General features: G+C 38.5%; 1 protein-coding gene across 16 annotated transcripts in view; it reads left to right on the top strand.

The window, feature by feature from the left end:
* The window catches only part of LOC121328165 (dedicator of cytokinesis protein 9-like), a 110,113-nt gene that overhangs the window by 16,956 nt on the left and 65,682 nt on the right, over window positions 1-27,475 (top strand). For 4 of the 16 annotated variants that reach the window (XM_041272711.1, XM_041272700.1, XM_041272702.1 and 1 more), the window contains exon 1: window positions 6,836-7,346. The exons of 4 other annotated variants lie outside the window; for them this stretch is intronic. In XM_041272711.1, the coding sequence (XP_041128645.1) occupies window positions 7,185-7,346 (162 nt within the window). In that variant the 5' untranslated portion in view covers window positions 6,836-7,184. Of the gene's footprint in view, window positions 1-6,834; window positions 7,347-23,580; window positions 23,769-27,475 lie in introns of those variants that run through there. 8 more of the 16 variants (XM_041272715.1, XM_041272710.1, XM_041272705.1 and 5 more) reach the window with 5 other exon arrangements.

Genomic DNA, 27,475 nt, shown 5'->3' with positions numbered 1-27,475 from the left:
CACAGAAGTAATGAATGAATCTCAATCGCTTACAGTAACAGGGAGAGTTTTTTCCCTGTTAATTAGGCAAATCCAATATGTGCTGCTCTGTGTACTGTAGACTTGGACACCCAGTTTCCTTTTAAGCTATAGCCATGTACTGTTCTGTAATGCATTATGGTACTGCGAACCTTTCCAGAGTGTTATACCATGCCATTGAACTCTGCGTTTACAGTTGCTATGGCTACTGAATAAACTGGTGAGCAGACACATCAAAGATGAAGGGCATCTACTGTAATGTTTCATCCCTAGCAACAAACTGGCTCAATGCTTTGCTGTCCTTTTACTCTCTGATGCACAGCTGAAATAAAACTGGGATAAGAAATAAAACAAGACTTCATCTTTGGCTGCTGTTCAGTTGCCTTGTTGTATAGAGTAACATGAGCTCAGAAATATTATTTATTAATGGTCATTGTTATTATGCTGGGGATTGGGGAATTTGTGAGGTCCTTGTGAATTCCTGGCCCCACTTCAGGAGCCTGCATTATAAGCCAGATGGGCTGTATAGCATTCTGTTACAATACTGAAAGGAAAAAGAAATGAAGCATATTTAATGTTGGCTTAGATCTGCCAAGTTCTCTCTCTCTCTCTCTCTCTCTCTCTCTCTCTCTCTCTCTCTCTCTCTCTCTCTCTCTCTCTCTCTCTCTCTCTCTCTAATATAGATAGAAGATATATATAGGATATATAAGATCTATAATATAGATATATATATATAGATATATATATCTATTATATTAATATATATATATTAGTTAAAGTGAACCAAATTGTGGGTTGATTGGCCTCCTCAGAATTCAATAAAAGTCATACAGAATGACCCTTGCTGACATTCTACAGCATGACATTGTACCGTATAGAGATGTTAAGGTGTGTTTTAATTGTGGTTCAATTTAGATGAAAGCAGCAGGAAATAAAATTTCACTAAGTACCTCATTTATTTATTAATTAGTTCATTTATTTGTTAATGCAAATTACATTTCAACCCCCTAAATTTCCAATTTTGGGTATGATAACTATGAACGAGGTGTGATTTGAGATCTATGCAAGTCAAACCGGTTTGCACATCACTTTTACAATGGCTTTTATCGTGTCCGAAGAAATGATTACAAAGCGAAAGGAATAATGGGAAAGGGTTATTAACTTTCTTAATATTATTATACAATATTGCGCTTCTCAAAGGTCAAGGGTATTGTAGAAACATAGGAATATACTGTGAAATGCATAATAAAATGCAAGGAAACGGGCACTTCCGAAGGATCATCCCCTGGGTTCACATTGCATTGACCTTTATGTTTTGGGTAAGTGGATGTTGACATGGTGTATCCATTGTATCTGAAACCCCTCCTCTTTGCAGTGGATCCTCACAAGTAAATACTGGCAAGCACAGCAGTTTTGTTGCATTACATTTAAAAGATTATTTTGATTCCTAGCATGGCTGACAAAACATTGCCCATGCCATGACCTGTGATGTAGAGAGAAACCTCTTGGGCAGCCTACTGTACATTTGTTGTCTTCCCAGAGTTTTCTCATGGGTTAACTGCAAAAACGTTTTTCCATGTTTGTTATTAAACAGAGACTCTTGTGACCCTTTTGTGCCTTAACAAAAACAAGCGTTCCTAAAGAAGAATAGGTGAATTTAATCATTTTGTTGATCATGTTTTTTTCACAGAGGGTGTGTGATACTATATGTTTATCGCTTGGTCCAGACAGCCTGTGAGAGGATGCAGACAGCTGTCCTGCAGACATAAGACAGACAGCAGTGTAAAATCAACTACCTTTCCAATATCAGAGCAATCTCCCTCACCTTTTTTATCTGTTTTAATACCAGTGCTATCACACTACTGTCAGCTGTCAGCCATGTGGGGCGGCCACTTTGTATCAAAATTTGAGATTATCATGATCACAATCATCTGCTTAGAAAAAACTTCTGAAAATAGTCACAGACTGCTGCAATAATGCTGCTTTTCAAACCCAGTTTAGAAATGTACTGAAGACAGTATTGACAACTCTTTGATTTACCACAGTGATTCAGTAGTAGCCCTTTAGATCATGCATGCTGATTTTCCACATTGTTTATTTTGAATGCCAGATGTTTCCTTGCCTGGGTTCTGCACTGCATATATCTGTCTCAAGCTGATTAAACCAAGAGAGCTGAGTAGGGGCTCCAGAGTAGCACATCAGCTAAAGGCACTGCTCGTAGGTTGCAGGATGAGCCTTGTAGCCTGTCTGTCACCAGTTCGAGTCCAGACTATTTCACTGCCTGCCGTGGATGGGAGATCCCAATTGTCTGAGCGCTGCCCAAAGTGGGGACGGCTTAGGTTGGCCAGGGTGTCCTCGGCTCACCGCACCCCAGTGACCCCCCCCCTGTACGACTGGCCGGGCGCCTGCAGGCCTGCCTGTAAGCGGACTAGAGCTGCGTGGTCCTCCAACACTGTAGCTCCAAGGTAGCTGCATGGTGGGACTGCAGAGTGAAAAGAAGCTGACGCCACACGTTTTGGAGGACACGTGTTAGTCTTCGTCTCTCCCGAGTCAGCGTAGGGATTGCAGCCTTATGAATTGGACATTTCAAATTTAGGGAGAAAAATTGTGTAAAATATATACACACATTGCTCCCTTGCTATTATGAGGGTCCCGTGGGACACACAATATGAGCGTTATAACCGAAGAGAGTTATAAATGGGGGAGGGGGTAGGGGACGTAGTGGGACACAACACACATCTGACTAAAATACAAAATAAAACAACTCCTTCTCTATAATGCACACATAGTGAAGCAAAAATTAAAACTTTCTGTGAATTAACCATGCATAAAGCACCATGTAAACATCTAGCTAAATGGCAGTCAGGAGTTCAGTTCGAAGCAACAGACAAGCAAACCAAGTGTGAGAAGGAGAGTGGGTCAGGAGAGGGGGAAGAGGGAATGGGTTCTTCTCAGGTTCGGCTGCTGGAGTGGGGCTAAAGTGTAGCTGAAGCGTCTCGCCTCCCGGAGAAAGCAACAACTCCTCTCGCAGCAAAAAAGTAAATACATCAGGAAAGAACCACGTAGTAGGCCTAATATTTATTTAGTTATAAAACGAATGCTAGCGCAGCTTTTCTTCAGTTCAGATACTGTATCAAAAGAGAGAGACAGAAACAGAAGTTAGACTTAGAAGTTGTTTGCAGTTTGAACAGCACTGGTACTGTATTTACTGTAGAAATATTGTATGAATAACTAGTATAGGGAATTGGGGGGCATGCTGTAGGAGCGTTATAACGGAGAGCCTTATAGTGAGGGAGCACTGTGTGTGTGTGTGTGTGTGTGTGTGTGTATATATATGGGCTGTCAGTTAATCACAGTTCACTTCTGTGTTTTTTTTAATTCTTTTTATTGAGTTTTTACAATAGTTTACACAATACCAAACAAAGACAAATGAATAAATAGTATGTAGAACACAGCTATTTAAAAACAAGGGTGATGTCACTGAATCCAAGACTGTAAACAGGAAAGGGAGCCTTTTGGAAACACACATCCAGTATTGAGATCATTGCTGTATTTTGATCCCAGTTAAGTGAGGCAGGCAGAGATGATCTATGTCAGAGGAAAGTAAGCTGGCGAGATATGATTTTTGTTATGTATGTCTGCTGTTTTTTATTCTGAATCACTATGCCCTGTTCCAGAGAGTATGCAGTGCTTTTTTGTTTTGTTAAAATACATGGTGTTTATTAAAACAGTTTTGCCATCATGTCTACACAAGTTAGAATGAAAATAGAAATCCAAAGTAAAGGTTGTGATGCCAGTGGTAAACACATTTTTTGAGTAGTTAAGAAAATGGCTGCACAAACACCTATGAAACTGAGATTATCAGCATGTACCAGTTTTGTTTATGTACTGTTCCTACTGTTAGTTTTGTATTTTTGCCAGAATTAACCATGTCTAGCCTACTTGTAACTGCTTTTAAAACTCAGCAGGTTATTTGTGAAAGACAAAGAGCTGACCATACACTAGAGTGGTATAGGGGTGCTTTGTTATATTGAAAAGCTTTTGTGACCTATCTTTTAAGATTTTCGCTATTTTGTTGACAAACAATCTTGAGTAATCCAATCCCTGTTTTTTTTTTTTTTTATTACATAATTTGTATATTTTGCAAAGTAAAATTATAAAAGCTAGTACTTTTAGTCTCTTGACACAATTCTCCTTGTGTTGCTTAATTAACACATTCCTATGTCCTCTGAAGTTGACACAGTGCAAAGCCACAGACCTCCAACAGTGCTGTTGCTGATTTTAGATGGACTGATATTAAGAAAGGGTTCTTGACATTGCGTCAGTCCCCCACTAAACCGAAAGGACTGATCACACTCCTGCTCAAAAGTTTATTTGATTGTTTTAAAAATGTTTTTTCAAGCTATGATTTTCAACTTTTGTTGAGATTTTCCCCTGAAAAATACTGTGAAGATTGTCACACGCAAACAATAAGTGTATGGTTTGGGGCTTTGTTTGGCCTTATACAGTGACCTGACTGAAGAGCACATAATACTTCCCATTTTCCTTTATTTTCCTATATTGCGAACTGAGGGTAAATGTGTAAAACATAACCTGTGGTGTTCGATGTATTTACTTGGCTGTGTTATTTAAAGGTGCAGCATCCCTCTGAATATCCATTGCTAGTCTTTCAACGGTTGAACAAATCTGAAAGTACCTTCCCGAGCAGTAATAAGGAGACAAGGTTTCAGAGTGCAGGACTACAACTATGTGCTTGACACGGAACGTTGAGTGATCTTCACAAAGTGTGTCCCACAGAGGTTTAAGCCTAAAAATACTTTTGCTGTCTTCTCAGATAATATAATTTGGCTCATTTGCTACAATAAATCCATGGTTTTGCTGGCTAAAATGGAAAGAGAAGTAGACCTGCCCACACATTCTTTCTTTGCTTCATCGAGTGCAGTCCTGCAGTGTTTTTATGTTCATACCATGCAGGTCTTCCCTTCATTGGGAAAGAAGTGTGTGTGTATATATATATATATATATATATATATATATATATATATATATATATATATATATATATGTATATATATATATTATATAATATATGACTAACTAGAGAGCCACAGATGCTGATCACTGAAGTGTGTTGTGTGAAGGAGATAATCGTCCCTTCCTTAGAGTTCCCCACAAGGTAGATAATTAAAATGCCCACAGACTCCCTTGCTCCTGTCTAGGATCAGTGCATTCAGCTTGAAGAGCTCTTATTACTGCGCTCGCCGTCTCGGTTCAGGTTTTTTTTCTTCTCTGTTTTAAAACAAGTAGGTGACACGTTCTATCTGGAGGGCTTTTATTCTGTCAAGAAGACCCCTTGTTGTGCCCTTTCTGTCTAGGACACTTGAAACACTCAAGAAAAATCAGGCCTGTTTTTGATCCAGTGGGCTTCTGCTATTGTGCATCTCTTGAAAGGTAAATGAGGAAAAAAACTCTGGTTTGTTTTGCAGTAAAAGACCAGTCGAGCATAAATGTTAATTGCAGCGTTTTGCCCCTTCATTTCATGTTGAAATTGGGAGCAGTTTGATCTTATTGAATATGTATGAGACCTCTGAAGGGCATGCTTTGATGCTTTTTAAAATACTGGTAAATATCATTTTCAGAAAGGACTAAGACCCAGGAGACTCAAAACTGCACTCTCAACCAATGGGTTAAACAAGCCCTGAACTGGAAACTCACTTGGCCTGTTAACTGGATATGATAGAACTGAAGTAATGTATACAAATATTTTGGATCCCAAAATCTGTGGGATGCCACCAATGTAAAATCCTCTTTGGAAGAGTTGGGTATTCCATCTTTTATATGACAAACAGTTCCTGTAAAGATTTCCGGGGCAGGTTGATTCATGTTGACAAGACATCGACCCCCAACAAATCCTCCCTATAGAGTGACCTAAACACAATGCACCTGCAGGAAATGCGTACAGACTGCTTGTGAAGGAGGAGTGGTGTATTGGTATTTGGCCTTTAGTCTCAATATGAGCCGAACTTCATTCTTACTTGATTCAAACATTATTGTCTACCACAGACAAGTAAGTGGAGACTGTAGGTATTTATAATCGAAGCAGTGCAATTATTTCGGGATGCAATTTTATAGACTCGACAAGCTTGCGTTTAAATCGGTGAAATTCAGTGATAGCACCATTTTGCATTTTTCAAGGTGTTTTGACCCTTGAAGGCCTAAAGTTTCACAAGTGTAACTGCCAGTGGTCTGAGAGGAAATAATGGCCACATTTTATGTGGGAGGGAAACCTGACATTGTCAGGAAAGGAGGAGATTTGGGTGCCCCTCCTCAGGTCAAGCTGGCATCATCTGGTGTCTGAGCATCAGCATTTGATTCTCACTTCTGTATGGTTCTTGAAGGTCGGTACTTGACACAGAAAGGTTTCTGTAGCAGCAGCAGAGGCCAAAGCAGCCTTCTCATTTACAAGTCAATATTTTTTCGTCACTGCCACCTCCCCCTCACCCTACTGTCCCTTTGTGTGTTCCCTAGTGGAATGTAAAATTATAAATCGCTTGCAGATTTGGGTCAAGGAAAGAGATGGGATCGTTTGCTTTCATTTAGGAAAGGAGCCATGAGAGAGAGAGAGAGAGAGAGAGAGTGAGAGGGTTACTAGGATGAGCGTCAGCAACTGCAGCTCTAGAGACTGGCAGTGTGATCATGTGCAGTAGCTGAAGCAGCAGCATCATTCACAGCATCCTTTAATCTGGGGCACCAGACTCACCAGAGGCACTGTAAAGCAGGCTGAGTAAACGTGCAGAAGGGTGACTTGCCTTACAGAGAAACCTTTGTGCAGTATTGCATGGAAATAGCGCAATCCCTTTCTGCTGTAATTTCGGCAGTTGATGCAGCTGAGTTTCCTTGGATGCTTTTCTGATACCTTTGCACTGCCTAGGGATGTGCTGTGTTTCATCTTGAAGTGGACTGCATTGCTGAGCAGTTGAAGAAGGTTACTGCTGCTGTCCACAGACCCCTCTCCCCCCATCTGTACAACTACACGTTTTGGGAGATACAGCAGGGTATGGAGCACAGCGGAAAGAGGTTAAACTGGGGATCTTGGGCAGTAGGTATCAAGTCTGAAGGAGCACGGGTATGCAGCTGGTGATGTGTGAATCCTGCACACTACTGGGATGGGCTGCACGACCAGTGTCATTCTTTTTGAAGGCCTTCGCACAGTCATTGAGAGGAACTGTGGCTACATATGTAAGAACGAGCCAGAGCAGAATGCCCTAGAACAAGCAGCGCAATCACCGAGCAGAGGAGACTCCAGGATATGGATGCATTCTGCCTTGGTAAATGCTGACTTGCTGTGTTTTGTGTGCTGTATACCTTGAAGCACTGTTGACATTGAAATTGAGAGAGTGTTGTTTTTTTTTTGTTTGTTTTGTTTTTTGTTTTTTTTTTAAACGGAAAAGGCAGGAATTAAGTCAATCTTTTAAGTCTATCCCTGCAATTGAATCTTATGAATTATGCAGGCTCACTGAAATGTATGGTTACTTGCGTGGTTGTATGTGTGCACTTCCCCTTTTAAAAGGACTTCAGCATTATAATACATGAAATACATTTGCTTTTATAGGATAATGGATTCCTACTCCTACTTTTATTGTGTTGCTATGCCTCCCCTAATGAAAGGTCTGTTACTGACAAATACAAGCTTTAAAAAAATCTTATCGTGTGAAGAAAAAAAAAAATATTTTCAGTACTAAAATAATTGGCATCTTGATTTATAAAATGAAATCAACCCTTTTCAATTTGAGTAGTTTGTCACTGTTATATAATAACAAGGGTTACCTACCTTAATGTTTGTGCTTTTTTATTTTTAATATTCCTCAGTACGTGTTTTAAAGGAAGCTTCTTTTCATTTGCGTTCCATCTCATTACAAACTGACAGGTTTGGATGGCACGGGCAATTAAAACAGCATCCTAGAAGTAGGGTCTGTGGGTTAAAAGCGAAATTACTCGTAGTGTCGGCTGTAGTCTCGGATAGGGTGTAGGAAGAACGTTTTTAATGGGGTGAAAAATACCTCTCTACAGTCACACTGCTGTTGGATGCCTTCTGCAATTTTGGAAATTAGATTTTGCCTTTCAAATCCTTTACCAGTCAGTAAAAGATGTTTCCTTAACAATTTGAACTGTTAAACTTTGTAACTTGAGAGGTTGATTCAAAGCTAGTGCAAGATATTTATTATTATTATTATTATTATTTATTATTATTATTATTATTATTGTTTGTTTAGTGGGTGTTATGAGATTAGATGCTTCCAAAAGATGTATTGATTTATTTATTTATTGGATCCTTGCAAACTAATTTGGCACCAGTGTCTTTCAAGGTGTGATTACCAAATCAGTATTCTACTCAAAGGCATTGTCCAATTTAAGAATATAATTTGGCAATTTTCCAAGGGACAAAGAGAACCAGGGCTTTGTCACCTGATATGAAGCTTTGTGAATTAAATGGGTCGTCAAGTAGGCAGGTACTGCAGCTGGGTTTAAGAGTCAAAAAGAATTACATGGAAATGCTCAGTTAGGAGATTTTAAGGTAACCTCCTTGAATGCATTAAGAAAGAAATGGCTTGCATGTAGTTTGTATAGAGAAAGATACATTGTATGAGAGGTGTTGGTGAACAGATGTATATGGGGGAGAAAGAGAGCTTGGAAAAGAATGTGATTCTAGGTTAATTTGGAAACTGTGCTGCAAAATACCAAGCCACGGATGAGAGGGCTTTCTTATTGTATTGTTTCTGTTCTTTAAGATTAGACCGTCTTGCACATTTTTTTAGAGTTGATGATATGCTTATATCTCCATTGGTGCTTGGAATTCCCTCAAGTCTTAAGTGATCCAAAAAATCTTAAAGAAAAGAATGGGGAAGAAAGGATGTCAGCATAAGGACACCTTTCTGTTCTAGGAGAATCAGAATCAAGCATTTTCACTCTTAAATCGCATCCTTCAGTTTGATTAGGAAAGTGTCTTCCACAGAAGTTCACAGTGGCCCTTCGACTTTATAATCACCCTGTGTGTGTGCTGCATTTATGTTAGGTTACACCCTATGTTGGGAACACCCGTCACAATCTCTGCAGTGTACAGGACTGATGGGTGTGCAGCTCACACTCACCAACAATAAAGTGGCTTTGTTTACACAGGATATTATTCTGCCTTCTCAATCGGTCCCTTTTAAGCGAGTGCTGGTGTTTCCTTCCTCAAGGAAATTAACATCTGCTTGTTGAGTTTAAGTGGAGGCAGCAGCGTCTTTGCCTTATTTGTGTTTAGTTCAGAATTTCCCCAGGAAAGATAAGGGAAGATGGGTGGGCGTAGGAGTCTAGTTCTTTTTTAGGAGTTATGAAGCGACTTGACCTTTCTTGTCTGTGTGTGAGGTGAAAGTTTCTCTTTTTTCCCCATTTTAAAAAAGGCAGGTTCTTAAAAGAAGCATGTGAAGAAGCCTGTAAAACTCAATGAAATCGCATGTCATTTTCTTTGTTGACCAAAGCCAGTATGTGCAATCCTTTAAACCTAGAGGTTACAAATCTAGAAATCTATTACAATAAGTGTAATTTTCAAATCAAACACGGATGCCCAATCTACTAAACAAGCATGACATTGGCACTTAACAGGGCTCTCCCCAGGCCTTTTCAGCTGGGCATATCGCCTGGCGAAAAGGCTGTCGTCGTCCGGCTGAAAAAACCCAATCCGCCCGTCTTGCAGGTGCTACTGTGCCTTTAAGAGTAAGGATCGATTGTGCTTCTAGCTGACCATTTGCGTGTTGCTGGGTGAAAAAAAAAACATCTTGGAACCACATGACAGCTGTGTTATGTCTTGACTCAACGTTTAACCAATCAGAGAGTTGAAGGGGCGGGTTTTCTGTGTTAAGCACAGAGGAAAGATAACTGATTTCAAAGCAAACATAGTGACACTAAATTCAGGGTTTGCAAAACAAGATGGTGATCAGCGCATCCCACTGCCTAATGCTATATTTGCGCCGGCTAATTTATTAAAAATAACAAGATTATTTTCGGGTATTATCATTTTGTCCATGTTTTTGTCGTATTATTGTACTGTAAGGTAGTACATAATAGATATGCACCAAAAAAAAAGCTTATTTTTTGTTGTGATTTCGTAAAAATATGTACCCAGGTGCTTGAGAGACGTTGGGGGTTCATGTATAGAGGCTGTACTCCTTTAAGAAGAAAGCCGTGACGGGATATCAGCGGAACACTTGTCAGCTGACATACAAATGCTTAAGTGCAGAGGTGCTGGATTGTTGCACTCCGGTTTCATGCAACAGTTATGATGGTGACCAAGCATGTAAGAGTACTGTTGTGTAAAAAAAAAAAAAAAAGGGTTAAAATGAACAGTTGCATTAAAAAAATGTAGAACAGCGAAAAACAGAGACGTGCATTAACAAAATGCCTTGAAAACTTAACATAAAGAAAACAATTTAAATGAAGCATTAAGCTCAATAGTTAGAAAAAAGTTACCTTTTTTTGTGAACTCCACTAACCCAACATTATCTTTCCCCAGTCAAATCGTCAAGTGCCTAAATAAGCACGGTCATTTACCATAGTAAAAAACAGTAATGAAAAAGAAAATGCAGAACATAAAAAAGAGCAACCAGATATAGTCAACGAAAGACAACATGTTATTCAAATTCTTTGTTGTATTAGATATTTAAGGTAAGGCAAGTTTATTTTTCCATTAAGTGCTCCCAGCTATAATGTTCTTCTGCCCGGCTGTACAGAATTCCTTGGGAGAACCTTGACTTAAGTATTATTGTAAATTAAAATTGCCTCTGATCATGAAACAACCAATTAAAGGAACATTAATTGTGATTTAGGCCTGGCTGTCAGGCATGTTGAACAGGGTGGAGCCCGATGATTGAATTCAATTTTTGGAAGCTTCTGTTCTGTTTGTTTATTTTTTTTAAGCCTGTAGGCTTTGTAGACATGTTATGCGTGTGTACATTAACACTGCTTACAAGCAGGATATATGAATGTATTTGGGTAGGTGCTGTCTCTCTCGCGCTCTTTCCCTTTTAATCAATTGAATAACAAACAGGAACAATAAACGCTGCAATCCAAGATGCAGAAATTTTCATAAAGTGTGATCGTATACCGTATTAATTGTGTTGGGTAACATTCTGACATTATCAAATTATATTACACATTACTAAGGGGTTTATGTGAAGTTAAACAATGTACCTTACCACGAGAAAACATGCAAGGGGACCACACAAGCAGTTGATCCACATAACAGTACTTTGGACATGCAAATCAGTATCTGGGCGATCTGCTGGAGGATCAGATGCCCCCATCTTCTGGCAAGTGTGTCTAAGCTTTCCATAACTGTAATATAACAAGGGAGTATGTATCATGAACATGCTCTGGATAGGGGCATTGTTATCCTGGTAGACAACTCCCCTGGCAGGAAAGAAATGCTGCAACATGGGGTGAAGATGATCACTCAGTACCATTAAGTAGCGATTAGCATTGACCTTGCCTTCTAAGGGAATGAGTGCACCCAAACCATGCCAGGAAAATGCACCCCACAACATTACTGAACCACCAGATCCCTTCACTGTTGGAACCAAGCACTCAGGGCTGTAGAGTTCTTTAGGTTGGCGTCACATGTGCACTCGTCCATTTGGCAAGAACATGGTGAAGGATTATTCATCTAACCATATCATATTTCTCCACTTCTCGGTAGTCCATTGCCTGTGCTCTTTGCACCACTGGACTCGTAAACGTGCATTGCCAAGTGTGATGAGCAGTTTGTGCACTGCAACTTGACTATGGTAGTGGACTCTGTGGAGTTCTCGGCAGACCGTTTTTGATGAAACTGGCTGCTTGTGCCCCAGGTTGAAATTTGCATTCAATTGATCTGCAGTTGCTCGGCTGTTTTGCTTGCAATTCGAATTAATGCACGGATACCACGATCCTGGAGTATGCGCTTCCGCCCACTGTTGTCCTTTGCTGATGATGTCTTTCCCTCGGAGTTCCATGCCGACATCACCTCAGACACCATTGAGCTGTCTTGGTCACTGCAGCTCCTGCCAAACGCTCTCCAACAATCACCCCTCTTTCAAAGTCACTGAGGTCTCCTCTTTGCAGTCATGCTAGCCATAATTATAGCCTGTGCAGTATTTTTGTACATAACCCTAAACATGCTGGGGTGTTATTTGCTTAATTAACACATGAGTCACACCTGTGTACAAGCCCTTGCTTTCAATACACTTGGTGTCCCTAATTTTGCCGAGGTGTTTCCATTTTTTTGTCCACTACCTCGTGTGTCTGTGTATGTATATATATATATATGTGTGTGTGTGTGTGTGTGTGTGTGTGTGTATATATATATATATATATATATATATATATATATATATATATATATATATATATATATAATATATATATATATATGGGCTGTCAGTTAATCACAGTTCACTTCTGGTTTTTTTTTTTATTCTTTTTATTGAGTTTTTACAATAGTTCACACAATACCAAACAAAGACAAATGAATAAATAGTATGTAGAACACAGCTTAATCTTGTTTAGTTTTGTCTGCTTTGTTAACGAAACATCCAACAATGAAGAAGAGATCACTTGATTCAACTTATTGAAAAACAATTTAGGAATAAAGGAATTGGGGTGCATTGAAAGAGATTAAAAAAAAGTGTATTCGTCGGGCAAGTAACAAGGGTATGGTGGACCAATGTATAAAGTCCTGCTTAGTACATTCTAAAAGTGGAGTAAAGTTAGACTGAAGAAGATTTGCATGGGAGTGCATAACAAATTCCTGGATAAGTGAATTTGTTATGGGCAATTTTAAATGGTAAGGTGTGAAGTGGGTATTGATTGGCAGCTTTATCAATGGGGGGAAAAAAGTTCGCTTTTGTCAAGGTTCAATTTGTATCCTGAGAACTTCTCAAACTGTTTCAAAATGGAGTTGCATGGGGAAGAGAGGCAGCAGGATCAGAAATGTAGAGTAACAGTAAATCACGTCTGCGATTTTTAACGCGTTAATTTATTTGGAGATTAATTATTTTAACATGCTTTTGTCTTTTTATTATTCCTTGATGTTTTACTTTTTTAAAACTTATTTTTGCATTGATACACCAGGCTTTTATCAGCATCTAGTTTGTTTGTGCTCTGCACTGATTGCTCTCTGACTTCCCCTGGTAAAAAGGGGTGGGGAAGTGTGTGCAGAACAAATAAACCAAAATCCTCTCGCTTTGCAGTAAGTGTCTCTTTCAGTACACATTACCGGGACCTGAAAACTTACCAATTCATCATGACCAATACTTTTTTGTTAAAATAAATACTATAATCATGTATAATAATTATGTTTATAGTTTAATGTGGTTTAAATAGCATTAAAGTACTGAATGGTCATACCTACAGATTGATTAGAGATTGATATAAAACATTTGTGAAAGAAACTGTTCATAAATGCCAGCAAGCTAGCACAACAAAATGAAACGAAGGGCAGTGCCTAGCAAATGTCGGTAACACTTTAGGGATCCGATATAAGTGATTATAAACAATCTATAAATATGTTATTAATTATGCTATTAACAATTATAGAACATGAATAGAAATAAGAGTATTATTACACACTTTTGTTATTGTTTTTTTGTGCTATTGTTTATAGTCACTTATAACGGATAGTATGTCTGTCTTTTCAGGTCTGTTTGTCTTTCTATGCCTGTGTGTCTGTCTGTTTTTATATGTCTGTCTCACCAGTTGTATGGGATTGCTTTGTTTTTGCAATACAGTTATTATACACTTTTGCTGTTGTTTATAACCACTTATAATGAATCCCTAAACTAAAGTATTGCCTATCTGTGTAATTACTGCTATAGTTGCTATAAAATAATCATTATTATAGACTATTTTTTTTTAAGGAAACTGATAAGAAAATATACAGTATAATTTGAAATGAATTATTGTGAGTATTAAACTGATTCCATTGTGATTGAGCAGATGGTTCAAACAATTTAACAGCAAATGCTGGAGTTTTTCTGTATAATTCTGTGTAAATAAAATTAAAACTATAAAGAAGGGCAGCGATATTAATCCAGAAATAGGATACTTTTTTTATGCTGTGTTTGTTGAATAATAATAATAATAATAATAATAATAATAATAATAATAATAATACAACGACAGTACAATACAAAGTTCACTTATATAGCGCTTTTCATGCAAGCATTGCAGGGTGCTTTACAAAAGAAATACAAAAAAATCCTGTGTGTGATATATAGTCCAGCTACAAATAAACAGACTCTAACAAATACTTTACTTTTTCTAACAGGATTGAAAAGATTCAGTTGTGCTAGCATTCCTGATATGAATCGGGAGCAAGTTCCAAGGACAAGCGGCATTATAACTAAATGCCCCGGCTCAGACAGAGTTCAAATGAATTTTAGGGACTGTCAGAAGATTAGCATTTTCCTGTCTCAGGGAACAACCAGGGATATATGGGGAGAGCAGATCACGAAGATAAGGTCCAAGACCATGTACGGCCTTATAGTAATAAGAAGAACTAATAATAATAATAATAATAATAATAATAATAACAGCATCATTCAAAAAGAAAGAAGAATGAGGTGAAGATGCGATTTAAAACCAAGATTAGCCCAGATTAAAATATTTAATTGAAAGATTAATCGGTTTTCATTTTTTTAATCGTTTGACAGCCCTAATATGTAATGGGCTGTGAATATCCAATGAACCGTTTATATAATCTAAATATGTTGAATATATAATTAACTGGTCCCCTAACATTGAAATGAGTTTACTGTAGATAATTTCAGGCATTTTATTTCTTTGCCAATCTATTAGTGATTCTTTGTAGTCCATTTTGTGGTGTCTTATTTTTTTTGATTGGATGATGTTTACCTCTTTCTGAGTAGAGGTGGGCCGTTATCCAAACAGCAGTCTCTCTCGGCCTCTGCTTCTGCGAGTGGAAAATCTGACGCCTTGTGCAGATGCCCTAGTCTTTTTTCCAAAAGACTAGGCGTTCTCCAGAAAATCCAAGCAAGACAATGCAGCGTTGCTAAAGTAAAAAAAAAAAAAAAAAAAACTGGACCGCCTTCCCATCCCAGTGCAGTTCATCAAAAGTTGGCTGAGGGCAAAAATAAAATTGTAACTTAGTCTGTTTGATTGTACTCTTGGTTTTCAGCATCACATTTCAGCTGTAGTGAAGTCCGCTTATTATCATTTGCGGAATATATCTCAAGTCCGTTTGTATCTTGCAGAATCTGACGTAGAAATTTTAATTCATGCCTTTGTTTCATCCCATCTGGTCTACCTTGTAAACTTATCAATCGCTTGCAGCAGGTTCAGAATACAGCTGCACAAATTCCGACAGGTACAAACAGATTTGAACATATTACACCTGTTCTTTCCCACTTGCATTGGCTTTCGGTGAAGTACAGAGTTATTTTTAAAATTTTGTTATTGGCATTTAAGGCTGTCTCTGGAAATGGCTTTGCTTACATTAATGATATGCTTTTACCTTGTGTTCCTGGACGCCAGATGAGATCTGCTGACGTGGGGCTTCAGGTGACTACAATGATAAAACGCAGCTCTTGTGATGGAAGAGCCTTTAGTCACTATGCACATGTATTGTGGAACAATCTTTCAACTGAAATCCGTAAAGCTGACTCAATAAATGCATTTAAATCAAAGCTTAAAACACATCTTTATGCAGACGCCTTTTTGTAGGTCGGCATGGCCGATTTTTTTTTATTTTTTTTATATTTTATTGTGTATTTATATTATATTATTGTATAGAATATTTATTTGTCATGTGAAGCGCTTTGGGATGCCTTGGCGTGAAAGGCTATACAGAATAAATGTGATTGATCATAATAAGGCTGTAGTTCCATCTGTTGAAACTGAGGAACCCTGCTGAGTTGTTCCCAGTGCAATAGCACTTTCTGTAGGTCTCCGGTCTGATTAGGGTGGGGAGCAGGTTTCAGATTTAGAGACTTGGCAATGGTGAATCTATTTGCTCAGTAGTATAACTGCAAACAAAAGCTACATTTAATTGGAAAGTACAGAGAGAAACTGGAATTTTTTTAAATTTACAATGAGGGTTTGTTTCTTCCCTGAAAGGAGAAGTGCACAATGGTGTTTTATTTACTTCATGAAGTAAATAATGTGATAGTGCCGCCAGTCTCTAAAAGTAAGATAAAAGTGGTAGCAGGTTCTACTAGATCCCATGTTTAACAGAAATATTCCCTTTGTTTAGTGAAGGTTTTGTTTTACCCTTTAATTTCATGTGCATAACTTTGATTAACTGAGTCTTCCTTTTTATGGGCATTCAAAAATGTAACCCATTGATTTTCCAAACATACATTGCTGCGGTTTGAGACATTTCAGACATTTGTTTGAATTGTACCGTATAGTCTGGGGCCCAAATCCAGATTTTAACTTTTTTTTTGCTCCCCGAGAGGAATAAAATGTTACTAGTGGCAATCTGATAGAGGGACTCCCTAGAGTTTTTGTAGAAGCAGGTACTTCCAAAATGTTTCCAAAATTCCGCTCATTTAATAGAGTGAGTAGGACAGTATAAACCACTGGTCTGTAATTATTTCTTCTCAAAATTCATAAATCATGTAGTATTTTGTTTGTTATGTAATTATATGTTGTTTTTGTCTTGCAAGCCGTGTAGTAATAAGTGGTTAAAATTGGACAAAGGTACTATTGAATATGTTGTTAACAACATCAATTGTTTTACTTGGTGCAGCTAACACACATTGTATTAGAATATTTAGCACTACGAGGAATAACGTTTTACCTGTGTGAACCTAATGGACGGACTCCTGGAGTTTTAAATGAGGCAGAGTACAGTACAGTATGACATTACCCCTCAGTCCTGCTTTCTTACTGTGGCAGCACACCCAGGCCCAGTAGCCCCTTCTCTCACTGCACGCTCATGCAAAAGTAATGCTAATCAAAACATCCAGTGATGGCAGGCAGAACATTTTATTTGCTGAAAAAGTGAAAAAAGGTCAGGCGTTTACACAGAACCTAATTTTAAAAAAATTGAGTCTCCTGCATTTGATTCTTCCATTTTACTTGTGGTGGGGGAAATATGATCCCCTGTGTGTATTGTGATGGATATGTGAGGTTGGTTACAGTAAAAGAGCAGATTAAAAAATGGCTTTGCAGCTTAAGTGGCAAACAATAGTTGTTTTTGCCAGACATATTTCAGAATTAGCCTAGGAAATGGATTGTCCCATTTTCTCGTGTCGTGGAATAGGCAGTGAGGTGTTAATTGTGTGGTTGCTATGGAACACTATTGATCTATCTGTAAGGCTGCTCAGTGGGAATTAATTGGGGTTGTACAGTAATTGCCATAAACACCAGTATATGGAGCAAGTGAAAATTGATTGTCAGGTATTGGGAGAATGAGAACCAGCCATTCCAGTAAATGTGGAGAGGGAGTGTTTCTGAAATACATTATGAATATATTTACAGAAAAAAAAGTTGTTATCCTGGCAGACTACAATTACTAAATTTCCATATCATACAGGACCTATGTATATCAATTTTATTTTATTATGCTTCTCCTATCACAGTTGGCCAAATTTAAAGAGATCTGCAAGATTAAAGCCTCTTGTTTTAGCCAGCAAGGGCGATTATGTGTGTTCCTAACATTCTGAAGGACTAATAGCTGTACACAGTTACTCTACTCCTCATAGATATTCATCCCTGTTGGCTTTTGATCAGACGAGGGTGGGGGTGGGATATTATTAGGTCATCAGACCTCCCCCTTTTACAACCCCCGACTTCCTCCCCCAAGGGGTGCCAGGAGTTGCATAGAACATTTCTTAGAATATTGAACTCCACCCAAAGCCCCAGTCAAATCAATTACAAATATTGAACACATTACACACCAATTCAGTTGAAGGCATGCAATTACATACTAGTTCTTTGTATGGGTGTTGTATAATTCATATGTTGGTTTTATTTTTTATGAGCATATATTCCGCTTTTAAATGCAAGCAGTGCTGCCAGCATGTTGAATAGGAGCTGGGTTAACTCTTTTGCAGAACAGCCTTGTTACTGTCTACTACAAGCTTGTTTAATTAAAGATCTGCCTGACATTAAACTCTCCTTCTGCTTCTTTTAATCCTTTTTTGTAAAGGGACAAGAGGCGGAGGGTCGTAATTTAAAATAGTGCTTGGGGGTGAGGGGTGGGATGCCATTTTGTTATCTATTAATGAACCACATACATATTTTGAAAAATGTACTGCAGTCAGTCAGCATTCACACATCCGACCCTATACAATTTTGACTTGTGATGGTTAAACGAGTGTGACGCATATCTGATTATTTCATCTGATTTGAAGTGTATGTAGGTGAGCACGTTGTAACCTGCTCCCTACCGTCCAAACAACCCCCTGCCTGCGCACACACACATTTTGTACAAAGAACAAATATGACTTGCGTTCGAGGAACTGTACAGGGAGAGATTCATTCTTTAATTGAAATTTGTTGGCGCACGAGTTGGGGGAATAACACAACAGTAAAAGACAATCACGGATTAAAAAAAAAAAAAAAAAAGCATTGCAGTATCTAAAACTGTTTTAATGATTAACTTTTACATTACCATGCCTTGTCTCGTTCGCTTTATTTTTGGAGGAGGCGCTGTGTAACTGCAGTGCACAGTAAAGAAAAAACCAAAAAACACGGGCTGTGACAGTTAAACAAGTCAATTGTAACATTGAAGAGATGGGCTTATATCAGAAAAGTGGTGACAGAGTCAGAAATCGCATGTGACGGGCAAGTGCATTAATTTGTATATATATATATATATATATATATATATATATATATATATATATATATATATAATGGGGATTGATTTTATTCTTCATACAAGGATGGTAAAACGCGACTGACGTGTGTCTGAGTGTCATATATCCGAGTGCTGACTGTAGCCAGATTTAATCAAACATTACTGTATTTGCTTCAGTGTTTTAATATTGGCAAACATTTTAAGTGAAGAGATTTTTTACTCCTACAATGTACTTTTTTTTTTCTCAATTTGAAATACTAATTATTTAGCCAGAGCTTGTTGCTAAAAACAGAAAAAAAAAGAAAAAAAAAACATGCATCACTTTTAAATGTAAATTGTAAGCACACATTTCAAGGCTGGCTTATTGAAGTGGTGGTTTCATATTCAGCATTTACATTTTACTTCCAAAGTGCACATCCTGCTGTAGCTGCAGATGAACTAATAAAGTGCTTGAGTCAGTGTTATGATTTCACCATTTTAAAATTCACATGCAGTTTTTCCCATCTGCTGTGACAGATACCAGCCAGAAAACTGAAGTCAACATGAAGCTTGTCTAGAGAATCATGCATCCTAATGTATTAGTGCTGTGCAGCAAATATTTGCAAAAAGCTCTGAAACTAGCCAGCCAAGTGCATGCAAGTAAGAATTGAAAAGTTAATTTATGTTCTCATAAGGGAATAGTCCAATTGCACTGTCATTTTGGTTGAAGTATTTTTCGTTCAAAGAGCTGTGGAACAAGTTCCTTGGCTTAATTGTCAACACTTGCTTTGGTAAAAGCTGTTGAATAGTTCAAGACAGTATTCTCTCTGCAGAGTATCATTTTTGGTGGTTGTTGTCGAGCAAGATCTCACTGTTACCAGCAGCTTTGCTGATGTTGAGTTCAGTAGATGTTGAGTTCATGACAAACCCCGCAGCACGGACATTAGATTTTTTTTGATGATTTTGCGACATACAGAAATGAAAAATGGCCTCAAACCCTCCTGGCCTGCTGGGTGAGGTAGCAGACACCCCACCTCCACCCCCAATGCATAAGGGGTAGCTACAAGGGTGGAGTTAATCAGACACAGTAAAGGGGTACTGTAAGTTGATAGTCTATTTGTGTTGCTATGATTGGCCAGAATTGGATGATATAATGTGTGTAGGGGGCAGTCCTTCCTCTCGAACTTAACTTTTGGGTTAATTTGGCACACAACTGCCTATAACAAGTAAAAAACAATATTTTACGTTTAAAAAAAAAAAAAAAAAAAAAAGAATAGAAAAATGTTTAAGAATTTGATACCGGCTCCAAAGGTGTAAATATAGACCCACAAATTTAAAGAATACAAATGTTGTTTTATTTTTCAACAGTGTTCTTGTTAGGAGAAGCGAAACTTTAAGATCACATTTTTTTGGAAGTTAGCATGAGGTAAATAGTTTTCGAACATATGGAACATGAAACATGGGAGAATTTTTATTAGATTTCAAAAACGCTATAGTAGCTGCACGAAAACATTGTAAAAATGGTCTTCACTGTTCTCAAAGTGGAGAACCTAAAAAAACTACAGTAGCATGATATCCAGCAACTGGGTTCTTTCTCATTTACAAGGCCTCTCTGTTAGTTATATTTAAAATGATATGGACATAATCACAAGTAAAATGTTATTTCTATTCCTGAAGGTGTGAACACATAACACTGTGTAACAAAAAACAAGTGTTATTTCCTAATTGCTTATGCCTCAAAAGTATAGAACATGGCTATTATTCCCCACAAACTTTGCTTTTGTGACCAGGACAGTGATATTTCAAAATATCACTATTTCCAATGGGAAAATGGGCAAATGTGTGTCTTTTCGTTCACATAAAGTCAGAAATAAACAACATATGAATCCAAATTAACATTTATTTATACTAAAGTAATACAAAGATGACTACAGAAGATTTAGAAGTGAGTAGTTTTTCGAGATTTACAATTATATTGTTGTTAGTGCAAGTGCCTGTGCTCTGTGGTGCTGTATCCAGTTGAGGTTTGGTGTTAGTGCAGGTGTCTGTGCTCTGTGGTGCTGTATCCAGTTGAGGTTTGGTGTTAGTGCAGGTGCCTGTGCTCTGTGGTGCTGTATTCAGTTGAGGTGTGGTGTTAGTGCAGGTGCCTGTGCTCTGTGGTGCTGTATTCAGTTGAGGTGTGGTGTTAGTGCAGGTGCCTGTGCTCTGTGGTGCTGTATCCAGTTGAGGTGTGGTGTTAGTGCAGGTGCCTGTGCTCTGTGGTGCTGTATCCAGTTGAGGTGTGATGTTAGTGCAGGTGCCTGTGCTCTGTGGTGCTGTATCCAGTTGAGGTGTGGTGTTAGTGCAGGTGCCTGTGCTCTGTGGTGCTGTATCCAGTTGAGGTGTGGTGTTAGTGCAGGTGCCTGTGTTCTGTGGTGCTGTATCCAGTTGAGGTGTGGTGTTAGTGCAGGTGCCTGTGCTCTGTGGTGCTGTATCCAGTTGAGGTGTGTGTTAGTGCAGGTGCCTGTGCTCTGTGGTGCTGTATCCAGTTGAGGTGTGGTGTTAGTGCAGGTGCCTGTGCTCTGTGGTGCTGTATCCAGTTGAGGTGTGGTGTTAGTGCAGGTGCCTGTGCTCTGTGGTGCTGTATCCAGTTGAGGTGTGATGTTAGTGCAGGTGCCTGTGCTCTGTGGTGCTGTATCCAGTTGAGGTGTGGTGTTAGTGCAGGTGCCTGTGCTCTGTGGTGCTGTATCCATTTGAGTTGTGGTGTTAGTGCAGGTGCCTGTGCTCTGTGGTGCTGTATCCAGTTGAGGTGTGATGTTAGTGCAGGTACAGGTGCCTGTGCTCCGTGGTGCTGTAGCCAGTTGAGGTGCGGTGGTAGTGGCTCCATAGCTTCAGCTCCTGTGATAATATTCTTCTGCAACAACAAACAAACAAATCCACAAACACTGCTCTAGCTTGTCAACGTGTCAGCCTAAGGGCTTTACTCATGTAGCTGCGTCCCCTTTGTACTGCCAAACACCTCCCTGTGATCAGCACAGTGCCACGCGCCATCTAATCGGCACTCGCAACACAGCTGATCACAATAGAGTTGTTCAGCAGTCTTGCAGCTATGCCCTTCCATCAAGATGGCTGACTTCCGGATCAGTCTGTCACTGAGTCGGCCCATCCTTGCGAAGGCGTAACACCAACGTTACTTAGCGCCTTTCTTGGTTGGGAGGTAGATTTGCAGCTCAGATTAATTCGCTCCCATTCACAATAGTATTTTGTCGTTTTTGGAAATCTAAACAAATTCCATTGTCTAATTAAACCACATCGTAAGCACTGTTTTAGCATGTAAAGAAAAAAAATCAAACAAAGCAATGTTTTACTAAAAGCTCTTTTGACAAAGCAGGCTTTTTGTGTCATTATCTTGAAGACAGAAATGGAGGTACAATTATTTGTTTAGTATCCAGTTTCATTTTGTATGGGTGGTATTCAGAGCAAAGAGGTTGGGCTGTTACCTGAAACAAAAAAAACAACAGAAACAAGAGAAGTGTATATTAATGCAATGACATGGCGCTGTGATATTGTGTACAGTTTGGTGAGAAACTTGTGAACCATGACACATGGGGCAGGCAGGTGCCTGGAGAGACAGCTGCGTCCATGTTGTACCATTCGCTCACCTCTTGCTATTAATCACTGACCGTTAGATACATCCATCAAAAAAAACCTAATTCCAGAATCTTTAACACATTGACTTAAAGAAGAATTTGTGTGTGTGTGTGTCTGTCTGTCCGTCCGTCCGTCCTATCAATGTCACAACAGAATTCACTAAAACTGACCTGTTGTACTCCTGTCATCCCATAGGCCTTGGTACTTTCAATCTTCTAACCACAATATTTGAGATAGCTGAATTAAAGGTTAAAGCAAAAGTCAAAATGTTGAACATATGGGCAATGTTTCAAGATTTAAACTCTTTGATGTTTTATTTTATAGTTTTAAGAGGCATACTGCTTACGATTTACCTTGCATGGACTGTTTGTTTAATTTCTGTGGCTTTAATTGTTTTGATCTTTCTCACTTTGGCAGTCTTCACAGTTGCACATTTTGTATTTTGTGGTTCCATTGCGTTAAAAGATCCTGGTTTCTGAAGTTGTGAAGATCCTGCAGCTGTGGTCAGAATCCCATCCCACCCCCCCACCCCACCCCTCCTCTCTGGTAAAGATCGCTAGAACTCCAAGGTGTGAAGTGATTTCTTAGTCTCTTCAGAATTCAGCTGTGCTTCACTCTTTCCCAACAGATGGATGGCTTCATTTGGCCCCAGCCCCCATTTCTAAAGGGGCTGCTTTTAGTTGATGTGTGTGGATTTCTGCTTTGCTCGGTTACCTTAGTAACTGTATACTGTATATGATATTGGAACTCAACTTGAACTCAGTTTGGGATGAGTTATGATTAGTTATAGAGTATGAAAACACTCAACCTTGGATTGGGCTCAGTTTTAACCGACACATTGAGTGGGGAAGGGATTTTTTTTTTTTAATAAACAGTGTAAATGCACAGCCGGAACACCAAACCTTCAGGTGAATTCCAATTCAATCAGGTGACTTGGTAGACATTAAAATAGCATTCATATCACAGACCACTGAACTTTATTTAAGAGTGCATAAGGTGTGTATCCTCCCTCCTGCAGTGTAGCACAGCCCTGGAGGCTGGCCCTGCCTTGCTCTGCATTCTGATTGATCAAGCTTTGCAGAGCACAGAAGACTCAGGCTCACTCCAGCATGTCATTTGATTTAGTGGCAGCCAGGCTCACGCTGCTAGGGATTTATTAAATGGTGTTCATTGCCTGGCTTTCAAAATGCAAGGAAGAACGAATAAAACTCCTAAGAAAGAACTGGTGATTGAGTCTCCTCAGCAGTACAAAAACACAGCTACTTGTGAGGCTGAAGTGGAGACTGTAGTACAGGTGCTGGTGAGTAAAATGTATTGTTTTCCTAGAGATAATACACACTGGCAACCAAGTGTGTTGTGGGAGTGTATTGGTTATTTGTAAATTGAACTGTAAGGGTACCGTAGTTGCCAGGTGACGATATTGTACACTGTAGTATGTAATCACAAAATGGCAAGTAGCTCTGTGAAGTTTTATTTTGTGCTGTTCTAAGCACTGTTTGGTATTGTTGTTCTATATTGTTATTGGTGCCTTCGCAATTTGCAGACAATGCTTGTGTAGAAGATTTTTGTCTTCATATAGACTCCTTTATGTAAAAGATACTGTCTATTGATTCTCAATGCAGTTGTTCGAAAATCTTTTTTCTTTTGAGTTAGTTAATTTTGGTTCACATACTTCTGTCAGCATATAAATTGGTATGGGTTTTGCAAAATCACTTGGAAAAAAGGTGGCTATAGAATTTCTTTCTAAAAAAAATAATAAATAAAAGCTGACATATCCTTGAATTGGCTTTTTGTATCTCAATAAGCCTTGAATACACTGTAGCCTACAGTATGTATGTATCTTACAGTAGTTACTCCCTTTTTTAAGAACTTGATTGCAATCTATTTTCTTAATTACAAAAAAAATAGTTGCAAATTAGGAGCCTAAAAGTTTGCAAGGCTGTGGACTGTTTATTGGTGTTGCAGTCAAGACCTGCTAAATGATTTTTGGCCAAAACATTCTCTTTTATGATTTCAATTGAAGCTGGAAATATGTTCACACTAGCTGCAGTAAACTGTACATTAGTGTATCTCTACAGATGTGACCATAGTCAATTAATGGAAATCATTTTAAATGTTTGCAGCATACCAGTTATGGTTTTCTAAAGTATTTGTTACTTGCAGAAATTGGAATACTTGCAGCTAAAATATACTAGCTTGTAACTTCCAGCTGGGTTGGTAATAAAGAAGTCCTGAACTGTAACTACTGTACTGTAGATAAATGCTTTGTAAAGCTGACATGCGCTTCAAAACTGTCTGTCTAAACTGTAAAGATCTTGATCCCTCTGCCCAAAACTTGAAAACCTTACATTGTGTAGTTAAAGGGCATCAGTATAACTTGCCTCTATTACAATGTTAACATTTTTTTCTGGAGAGGGAACTGCTTTTGACTTCTTCTTTTGAAACCCGTTTTCATGTACTGAGACTGAAGAGAAATATAAAAAGTTATCTTGCTCTGTAAAAGCAGAACTGGTGTTGAAGTCACTGAGCTTGGCTCTTTTCCTTTACTGACATCACACAATAGGCGCAATGGAATCATACCAGAGTGTACAATAGTTGTTATTTTAGGTGTAACAGTAATTTATAATTTTCTGTGATCTGGTTCAAAATCCTTAACACAGTGTTTTGTGAAGAATGCATTTAAACACTGGCAGTGAAGCAATACCACTTTTGGCTATTTTCATCTCTGTACACATGCTGTGGTTTATTTTATCTTCTGTGCCTTGTCCTCTGCATTCTGATATGGAATATTTAAATATTTATGTAGACTTTTATGAGGGAGGGCTACAAAAGAGGAGATTATAGTCATAAACATGTGTAGGCTGTGCTCCAAAAGGAATTTCAGACTGCTACAATAGCAGAAAAAAGACTGGCCATTGTTACAGTAATAGATATTTGAAATGGTTTTCTTGATGTGTGATTTTTTTTTTATTTTATTTTTTTTTTTATTTTGCAATTTCAAGTTTATACCAGAGATTTGTGAGTCAAAATGTATCGCAGCAAATGGGTGAAGTATGGGAAATTAAAGTGCTGCATTTTTGCAGAGTATGGCTTGGAGCCTTAACCTTAAATTATTAGTTGGGCAATTAGCCTACATATTGCTTGCATAAGCTGTTCGGCTTTTGCACCAGTGACAGCCGTCTTGAAGGGGATAAAGCCAGTGGTGGACAGCTTAAGGAAGTAAGATGGGAAATTAGAAGATGACAGTTTTGTATATGTGTTTGTCGTCAGTTACCACAGACAATGGTGCCACAAGAACTTCAGTAGATCTTCAGCTGAAACTTCTAAATTGGTGAAAATTTCTGTTCATAAAACAAAAAACAGTTCCCTTGGGTTAACTATCTGTATGTATGCTTTATTGATTGTTTTATCAGTATCAGTACATTTATTTTATCATACGTTGTCACAGTATCCATTCGATATCAACCGCTTGATGTGCAGCTTTGTGGTTTACCATCTCCGCTCGCTATTGTTCCCCATCAAGGATTCAGAATCCTTTTTTTGATGTATTGCATTTGCATGTTTTACCATAAGATGGTGTGACCCAAAACTGGAGGAAGAAGCTGAAACCTGATGCGATTTAAAAATAAATAAGGAATACATGAAATATGATGCCACAGAAGAGTGGGGACGTTACTGTTGTTGAAAAGGTTTGGGTTAGGCTCTAGGAATATGAAAGGTATGGGCCATTATGTTTGATACTTTTGTTACTCGGGTTGCTTTTGTATACTGCAGTTCACTGGCAAGCCATATTCATTCAACTGGGGTTTGAAGACTAAAAAGTCTTTTATGTTCATTTTATGTCTTTTATGTTCCAAAAAGATCAACCCGATTAAACCAAAAAGCCTGGGCTATAAATCATTATTCTGCTTGCCTTCATTTTTATATGTTTCGTGATTATTGTTAAAGAAAGTTCCATAAAACCAATGCTGTAAATTTGTCAGTTGATGGTACCATGCTTGAGTTCAGATCTAAAGTGAAAAATTCCGTTATGATTTTTGATCCTGGGTTAACCTTTGAGCCACATGTGTTGAATACTGTCAAGGTTTCGTTTTTTCACCACAGAAATATAGCTAGGTTTCGACCTATGCTCTCTTTATCTGTGGCTGAAAAATTGGTTCATGCATTTGTTTTCTCTAAGATTATTTATTGTAACGCCCTGCTCGCTGGTGTCTCTAGTAGTATTCTCAACAAATTGCAATATGTTCAAAATTCTCCGGCTAGAATTTTGGCTAGGTCATGCTGTAGGAATCAATCAATCAATCAAACAATCTTTATTATAATATACCGCCTTTCATAGTGGAACACCATCACAAAGCGCTTTACAAGATGCAATAAATACAAGAAAATCCATAATACTTCACATTACACCTGTGTTGGAGGCCTTGCATTGGCTGCCTGTTAGGTTTCAAGTGGATTTTAAAATCCTTCTGATACAAGGCTCTCCATGGACTGGCTCTGCTTTATTTGTCAGATCTTTTAACCTTTTACACACCCACTCGCAACCTCCGCTCCTCTGATCTTAGACTGTTGTGTGTCCCTTCTGCTCGTCTGCACTCTATGGGTGACAGGGCCTTCTGTGCTATGCCCCAAAACTGTGGAACTCTATTCAGTTAGAGATCAGAGATTCAGCAACTTTGAGTGTTTTTTAAATCTAGCTTAAATGATTCCTTTTCCATTTCCTTTCAAACATGACCAACACACTGCCTCTTTTGAGATTGCCTGGTCTAAGGGTTAATTGCTGCCCTGAAAACAGGATACAACAGGGTTTCATGGGCCACGTAAGTCAAAGCGGTTTACAGCACACTGTGTCAATATGTGCCGACCAGAAAGTGCAGCTAATTGAAATCATTTGCCTTTCTGCCTGTGTAACAGTAGTCCTCATATATCATTGTGGTAAGGGTGAAAGTACAGCCACTGTGCTAAACCTTCGGATCTGCAGTGCATTTAAAGATGAAGGGGAGTACA

This window comes from Polyodon spathula, chromosome 15 (genome assembly GCF_017654505.1).
Source record: "Polyodon spathula isolate WHYD16114869_AA chromosome 15, ASM1765450v1, whole genome shotgun sequence".
In the NCBI taxonomy this organism is placed as follows: domain Eukaryota; kingdom Metazoa; phylum Chordata; class Actinopteri; order Acipenseriformes; family Polyodontidae; genus Polyodon; species Polyodon spathula.
This window is presented reverse-complemented; position numbering and strand designations above follow the sequence as displayed.